The following is an 8,694-nucleotide window of genomic DNA, read 5'->3' on the forward strand; positions in this document are numbered from 1 at the left end:
TTCCTCGTTAAATTTCCTTGCTAAAACTGTGTTTTCTTGTAGTGGGGACTGAAATCCTTGTTAAAATAAACTTGATCTCAAAAAGACATCATGAAACAAAATTGCCTCTCCAAGACTACTTAATCCCTGGTAGGACCTATTCCAATAGGTCCTCCATTAAATTACCAAAAGATGATACCAAGAAATCCGGGGTCAGCCTCGAATACTTAGTCTTGGTACTTCAAACCCCTTTCCGTGGAACCGTCTCAGAGCACCCACACGATCACATCGAATATTTAGAAGATATAATGGATGACGAGTACAATCGCTGTAAAATCTTTCCATTCTCCTTAGAAGGTGATGCTAGACAATGGCTAGACCAACTACCTACGGGTTCTCTAACCTGCTGGAAGGAGATAAGGAATACCTTCATTAATCAATTCTTCGATGAGACGCGTTACTAGGATGTAAGGAAGAAAATCTCCACATTCCATCAAGGTCCACGGGAATCATTCAGAAGCGCGCTACCAACTTAAATTTTCCCACCATGGTTATTCAGAACCACAACTCATTAATACCTTTTATGGAGGTATTAACTTGCACTACCAAATCACGCTTGACACAGCCAGTGAAGGGAGCTTCAGTACTAGGAACCCTGAAGAGGAAAAGTGTTTGATCAAGAATGTAGCTACAGGTAGATCCTACGAAATGATGGACGTAGAGCGAGAAAGGAGAGTTGACTCAATGGATGGGCCACCTTTAGCCAAAATCAAAGAATCTATAGATTCGCTTCATTCTGCTCTAAAGGGACAAAACCAATTTGGGATTTACCAAATTGACGATGATACCTTTTCTGAATTAGAACAACAAGTAGATTTCATAGATATCCCAACCTTGAAAGATAGGTACCCTATCCCTAACCCCGAGAGGTTTACCCAAAATTAGGATGCTACTGTTGGATCACACCGAGGTAGAGCGAAATTTAGATTAAACCAAGCTTTCATGGAAAATCGAAAAATGGCCACAAATCTGAATGGAGAGATAGACATAATCTACAGTGAGCTAATGAGGAAGTTCGACACTTTAGGTGAACACATTAAGAGACTGGACGGTCAAGTAGCGGAAAACGCGACCGCCAATCAAAAGGGAGACATCCCTGGGCGGACTAACGTGAATCTGAAACATTAAGTTAATGTTGTGTTACTAAGGAGCGGAAAACGCCTCATCCCGAGCACAATAGAGATCAACAACGCAGAAAAACGTGCTGAAGTTGAGAAAACCGGTGAAATAGGTCACTAACAATAATCCTCGATAGTCCCAATCCCGAATCAGAAACACCTCGAGAGAAAGAGCGGTCCAATACTGAGGAAGCAGCCATCGACCTCAAGGAGGAAGAAGAGGAGTTGGAAGAAGATGTAGAAATATATCGACAAGAAGGAACCAACGTCGATCGACCCACTACGGTATATATCGATCGACAAACTGGGAACAATGTCGATCAACGCTCGACTCCTGCTGAACCAGCCGTAGAGAGAGTGTATAGGACTCTACCACCCTTTCCTCCTAAAAAGACACAAACTAAGCGAGAATTAGATAAGGCGATCTGCAAGAAGGCATTCGATAAAATCACGTTGGAAATGCCAGTGAGTGATGCCATAAAAGTTTCATCATCAATAAAGAAATATGTAAAGGACACGGTATCCAACAGCTTCCCAGCTGCTGAATACAGCGTCATGATGGTTTCAGAGGAAGTAAGTGCAATAATCCAAGGCGAAACCCCGGTCAAGAGACCTGATCCGGGAAATTTTGTTCTAGATTGCAATATACGAAATAAAAGTTTTCCTCGATCCCTCTTTGATTTAGGTTCCAGTGTAAACCTCATGCCGCACTCTGTCGCGATATCCCTGGGATACGACGAGTTCAAGCCTACCAAAACAACTTTGGTTCTTGCCGATAGATCCGTTAGAGTACCTAAGGGAGTACTTGATGATGTGCCAATAAAGATTAACGACTGTCACGTACCAACGGATTTCGTTGTGCTGAAATACCAGAATGAACCAAAAGATCCCCTTATTTTGGGTAGACCATTTCTAGCTACAGCAGGTGCGATCATCGATGTCAAGGAAGGTAGGATATGTCTAAACATTGGGAATATTCCGATGGCCTTCGACATGGAAAAGCTGATAAGACGACCCTTAATCCATAAAAAAACTTCCTACGTGGACGATATCTCTGAGTTGGCTGAAGAATCTTTCATAGACCTGTGCTCATATTGTCCCCTGGAAGAAGTACTCACGTCCAGTGAAGAAGAAACAATTAGTGTTGACAGCAGAGCTGAGGAATACATACGATTGATGGACGCAAGTATGGAAGTAGCGAATGTTGATGACATAGAGGATGACGCTTCGGAAATAAACGTCGATCAATATTTGGAAAAAGCCGTCGATCGACATCCATCTCCCTTAGAAGATTGGGATCCCAAAAAAGCACCAAAGATTGAGTTAAAGCAACTGCCCGTTGGACTCAAATATTCTTTTCTCTATAAAAATTTCTACCCCGTAATCGTAAACGCCAACAAGACCAATGGAGAACTTACGTTGTTATTAAACAAACTGCGAATATGCAGGAAAGCCCTCGGATACTCTCTCGAGAATATTCCTGGTATTTCTCCAGATATGTGCATGCACCAGATTCACCTAGAAGATGATTCAAAATCGTCGGTGGAGCACCAAAGGCGACTAAACCCAAACTTGAAAGAAGTTGTTAAAAATGAAATAATCAAACTTCTAGATTCTGGGGTCATTTACCCGATTTTGGATAGTAAATGGGTTAGCCCTGTGCATGTCGTACCAAAAAAGGGCGGAATCACTGTGGTGAAGAATGATAAAAACGAGCTCATCCCTACGCAAACTGTCACCGGACATCGGATGTGCATCGACTACAGGAAGTTGAACGCTCCCACAAGGAAAGATCACTTTCCTTTACCCTTCATTGATCAAATGTTGGAAAGATTGGCAAATCACCAATACTATTGTTTTCTTGACAGTTACTCCGGATTTTTCCAAATCCCTATACATCCTAACGATCAAGAAAAGACCACTTTTACATGCCCTTATGGAACATTCGCATAACGCAGGATGCCTTTCGGTCTTTGTATTGCTCCCGCCACTTTCCAACGCTGCATGATGTCAATCTTCACAGATATGATAGAGGATTTCATGGAAGTTTTTATGGATGATTTCTCTGTGTATGGATCCAGTTTCAAAAACTGTCTCGATAACCTATGTAAAGTCTTGGCAAGATGTGAAGAAAAGAACCTCGTTCTGAATTGGGAAAAATGCCACTTTATGGTTAACGATGGAATCGTCCTAGGACATAAAGTGTTTGCTGCCGGCGTAGAAGTAGATCGGGCGAAGATTGAGGTAATGACCGGCCTGCGTGCACGTGCATCCACGAACGTAAAAGACGTGAGAATTTTTCTCTGGCACGCCGGATTTTACAGGAGGTTCATACAAGATTTTAGCAAAATCACTTGACCTCTCACTTTGCTCCTCTGTAAAGAAGTTAAATTCGACTTCACACCATAATGCGTAAAGTCTTTTGAGGAAATAAAGAAAGCTTTGACAACTGCCCCCATCGTACAAGCACCTGACTGGAATCTTCCTTTCGAAATCATGTGCGATGCGAGCGATTTCGCTGTAGGAGCAGTTCTAGGCAAAGAAAAGACAAAAACCTACATGCAGTTTACTACGCCAGTCGAACACTCGACGAGGCACAAAGGAATTACACAACAACATAAAAAGAACTGCTTGCTGTAGTTTATGCATTTGAAAAGTTTCGCCAATACCTGGTCGGCTCGCGAGTCATCGTCCATACTAACCACGCTGCGATTAAAAATTTATTGCAAAAGAAAGATGTGAAACCACGACTCCTGCGATGGATCCTTTTACTTCAAGAATTCGACATAGAGATTAAAGATAAAAGAGAAGTAGAAAACGGAGTTGCAGATCATCTTTCCTGGATACGAATAGAAGATGACGTTCCTATCGATGACTTCTTACCAACGGAAAACGTTTACCAAACGGATTCATTCGTCGGAAATGTATGTCTCACTTCCGAAGAACTGTCGATCGACGAAAATAATGAACTGTCGATCGACGAAAATGATGCTATGTCGATCCAGATGATCTAAACAAAAAATAAATCCCATAACCCTAACCTTCAATATAAAATTAAATGTCGCATACAACGAGCTGCACCCTGACCATGATTCACCCGTAGATTAAAGTCTGCGTCGGGAAGTGCACGCAGTCGAAAAAGGTTCAAGGAGCAGACCTTGGTACGCTGATATAGTGAACTATCTAGCTGCTGACATAGAGCCCGAGGAGCTGAGAGGGTATACAAGGAAGATGTTTTTAAGAGAAGTTAGGAGATATCACTGGGACGAACAATATCTCTACAAGCACTGCTCTGACGGGATGTATAGGCGCTGCGTCGCCGAAACTGAAACACCCGATAATTTATTCCAATGCCATGGATCCGACTATGCTGGACATTTTGCAACCTTTAAAACTGTATCAAAAATTCTTCAAGCATTATTCTGGTGGCCGACTATGTTTCGCGATGCTGACGCATTCACAGCACAATGCGACAGATGTCAACGGAGAGGAAAAATCAGTAAAAGACATGAAATGGAACAGAAATCTATTCTAGAAGTAGAAGTATTTGACTGTTGGGGATAGATTTCATGGGTCCTTTCCCCTCCTCCTACGGGAATAAATACATCCTGGTCACTGTTGATTATGTGTCAAAATGGGTCGAAGCAGTAGCTTCCCCAACAAACGACGCATCCATAGTTATTAAGCTTTTCAAAAGCATTATCTTCCCGAGATTTGAAATTCCCCGAATAGTCATAAGTGATGGTGGATCCCATTTCATTAACAAAATTTTTGAAAGACTACTCCGGAAGAACGGAGTGCATCATAGAGTTGCTACACCCTACCACCCGCAAACGAGCGGGCATGTAGAAGTTTTAAATCGACAGATCAAAGAAATCTTAGAAAAGACTGTCGGAACATCTAGAAAACATTGGTCTAGAAAATTGGACAATGCACTCTGGGCTTACCGGACTGCTTTCACGACTCCCTTAGGAACCACCCCATTTCACCTGCTTTATGGAAAATCATGTCACTTACCGGTTGAGCTGGAACATAAAGCAGCCAGGGCTATTAAATTATTAAATTTTGACATAAAACCAGCAGCCGAAAGGAGACTCATACAGCTTAACGAGCTGGATGAAATAAGACATTCAGCCTACGAGAGTTCAAAGATATACAAAGAAAAAACGAAAGCATATCATGATAAAAAGATCATCTCCAGAAACTTTGAACCAAATGATCAAGTGCTGCTATATAAATCTCGGCTAACACTGTTTCCCGGAAAACTCCGATCTCGTTGGTCAGGTCCTTTAACTGTTGTGAACGTCAATCCTTACGGAGCCATTACACTTATAAATAATAATGGAGACGAATTCACGGTGAATGGCCAACGAGTAAAACACTATTGGGTTAAACCACCAATTAGCGGGCCTATACACTTAGACCCCCTCCCGAAAATTAGTATGATCGAATATCGAGTCAAGCTAAAAACTTAAAATAAGCGCTGAATGGGAGGCAACCCATTTCTAGTTTTAGAATTAAAAAAAAAAACAACCTTCGGAAAATATAACGTCTGTCGATCGACGAAGACCCCTCTTCATCGATCGACAGTAAATGAACAGACACGAGCTCATATTAAGTCGACACTTAAGTCGACATTCAAACAAACCCAAAAACTCTACGAAAACACTCTCATCTCTTTTCTCTCTCGTTTTTCGACCAAATCCAACGATTCTTGCGCTCAATCCACTCGATTTTCAACCCTCTATCCGCTTAGATCGCTTAACTCACGCATCATCATGGTATGAACACGAAAGTTTCTAAATTTTTCGTTCTTGCTAGGGTTGAAATAGAGAATGAGTTAGAACTGAGATTTTCTGCCCTATATCGATCGATTTGTGCTAAAGGAGTGATAGAATAGGGATTATTGATCGATTAAACCGATTATATATGCCATGCAAATCGAATTGCATCAATGGGTTTTTGCAGGTTCTCACGCTGTAGATATCGATCGATAATCACTTTCATCAATCGATTTTAGCATCGACCTGTCGATTGACATCGAGACATCTCTCTCGATCGACACAGACACTTACACCATCGAACTTCGCTGATTTATATCTCGTTTGTGAACTTTGTTTACAGACCGACGAAAGGTGAACGAAGCGGAGATTTGATACCCGCAGCACGTAAAGCTTTCTGAAAGAAGCATCGATCGACACAGAGATAGCCCTGTCGATCGATCTTTTGAAAGGTGTATCGATCGATATTCGTAACGAATCATCGATCGACACTTTCTCGTGATTAATACGAGAGTTGAAATCCGAGATCCAGATTAGATAATCAGATTGATTATATCTTAGTTTGAATTCAAGAACAATTAATATCAATAAACCCTTAAAAACCAAATTTAAGTTTTACTTGTCATACCTGAGAACATACCTGAATCTAGCTATTCTCCCAACTGTTAACAACCTCAAAACAAATCAATCGAGCAATAAACTTGCTCACAAATCCATTTACTGCTTTAAAACTTATAAACCAATTAATCTAGATTTATTTCAAGACCATAATCTATTGTGTAATCCTAGAGTCTTTGTGGATTCGATCCCTAAGTACTACATCCGAACCTCTTATTTGAGAGAGTAATTCACTCCTTAGGGTAATTTGAGTGATATCAACACTCCTGACTCCATCGACAGCTGAAACCTTTGATATCCGACAATACAGAGTTGCTATTGAAGCAATTACTATATTTGTTAAATACGATTATAGTTTGAAATAAAATAGTCAGTTGTAACCTTATCACTTCAAGTTTCAATAATAAAATTGTCGTTTGTTGCAAAAAAAAAAAAAAAGAAACTGTACTAGCTTTAGTTCCAATTTGGTTATTTAAAATTAAACAAAAAACAAAGAAAAAGTCAAAAAAAAATTCCTTGAGAAAGATAATTTTTTGTTTTTATTCATCATTTAGTTAGAAATTTGATAAGCTTGAATAATGTTATTTCAGAAAGAAGAAGGATTCAGAGGTTCGTAAGATATTGTCGATTTGAAAGGGTGTTCTCGTTTTAAGTAAGTTTTCCGTATAATTCTTGTTTGTGAGGATTTTTTGTAAGATTTCCGTATAATTCTCGTTTAAACTGAAGCGGCATATAAATAATTTTTATCTCAACAGTTAAGGTACAGTTACGTGTACGAATTTTAGTGTTGGACCAGTTTGGATCCCAACAGTAAGGCTTAACTAACCAATAGATTGTTGGAGTTCCTGTATAAATCACCCTTCATATGGCTTATAATCTTTAAATTAATGGAATCTGAACACTCCTAACTCCATGGACAGACTAAAACCTTTGATATCCGACAATACAGAGTTGCTATTGAAGCAATTACTATATTTGTGAATGTCTTTATTCGTAGGGGCAATATAAATTTGGTGAGATTGTAGCTGGAGCCACGCTTGAAAAAATATTCATATTGTCGTACACGTTAGGAGCCAAGAACCCTTAATTAGGTTCAAGACCAGTGAGCATCCCTGCTTTGGCCTTTCGAGCTTCCCAAAAATTAATCACCTTGAAAACATCCTTGACTCGCAAATCCAGAGAACCACATCACCGAAGAACATATAGGGAGGGATTGCAGCGATGGATTTAGGTCCGTTAGAAGACATGGATGTGCAGGTATATGTCGTGTGGGAGACATGAATATGACGGATGTTTAAGTCGAAAGCTTCCAATTTATATAAACATAGGAGAAGGCCAAGAATGAACCGACATCCAAGGGTTACTATGTTGATGCCAACAGTTATGAGTTGTGAGCGAGAACGTTCTTTTTGAGTGATTGTTCTACACATGCCGAACTTGTTGAAATGACTCAAGAAAATTACAACCTGGATATGAATAGAGAAGTTATGGATTTAATTTACTTGTTACCAGATGAAATGATGCAACAGATGGCTCCTGATATTCCTCCTATTCATGTTACAAATGATAGACAAGTTCGGAACTTGATCGCGATAAGTAAAGCGCATGTTGTACATTTTTGTCTATCAAGCCGAGGCAAGACGAGGATTGTTGGTGATGCCAACATTAATGGAAACCAAGATGGTGAAGATGTTGATGAAGTTTCAGATGAAGAGGAAGAAGAAGAAGAAGATTATGAAGATGTTAATGAAGTTAAAAATGAAGGGGAGGAGGATGCTAATTTCTCCGATACTGCTGAAGTAGATGATGAGTTTGCAGATTACAGTGTGTATGGCAAATTTAAAGATGAGGATGACGATGAGGAAGAGGCAGATGATATTAGTTTTTAGGGTTTCAAAGAGACATATGCTAGTGAGGGAAGAAGCTCGAATGAGATATTTTTCGACAATATCTATGTCAACCAGAGTTTTGTTAGTAGAGATGCACTAGTTTCAGAGCTGCGGTTGTCATCGGTGAAGCGGAAATTCTCCTTCAAAATATACAAGGCAACTAAAACTCTACTTTTGGCAAAATGTCGTGTTGCTGGGTGAGGATGAAAGGTTAGAGCGAGTATGAAACATGGAACAAACACGTTTTGG

At 40.1% G+C, this 8,694-nt stretch overlaps 1 protein-coding gene across 1 annotated transcript; it reads left to right on the forward strand.

Moving 5' to 3' along the window:
* The first annotated feature begins 7,777 nt into the window (after positions 1–7,777).
* On the forward strand, positions 7,778–8,445 carry LOC106324090 (glutamic acid-rich protein-like). Its single transcript, XM_013762111.1, has 2 exons — positions 7,778–7,813; positions 8,086–8,445. Exons 1-2 carry the CDS (start codon positions 7,778–7,780, stop codon positions 8,443–8,445), a joined length of 396 nt encoding a protein of 131 aa, XP_013617565.1.
* The last annotated feature ends 249 nt before the right edge of the window (positions 8,446–8,694 follow it).

The sequence above is a fragment of the Brassica oleracea genome, chromosome C2 (assembly GCF_000695525.1).
Source record: "Brassica oleracea var. oleracea cultivar TO1000 chromosome C2, BOL, whole genome shotgun sequence".
Taxonomy (NCBI): Eukaryota; Viridiplantae; Streptophyta; class Magnoliopsida; order Brassicales; family Brassicaceae; genus Brassica; species Brassica oleracea.

Excerpts from the sequence above, each read along its gene's own strand:
- LOC106324090 (XM_013762111.1), top strand. The coding sequence starts at position 7,778 with ATGGATTTAGGTCCGTTAGAAGACATGGATGTGCAG. Across the intron at positions 7,814-8,085 it reads TAGAAGACATGGATGTGCAG|ATGGCTCCTGATATTCCTCC; the intron begins GTATATGTCGTG and ends ATGATGCAACAG.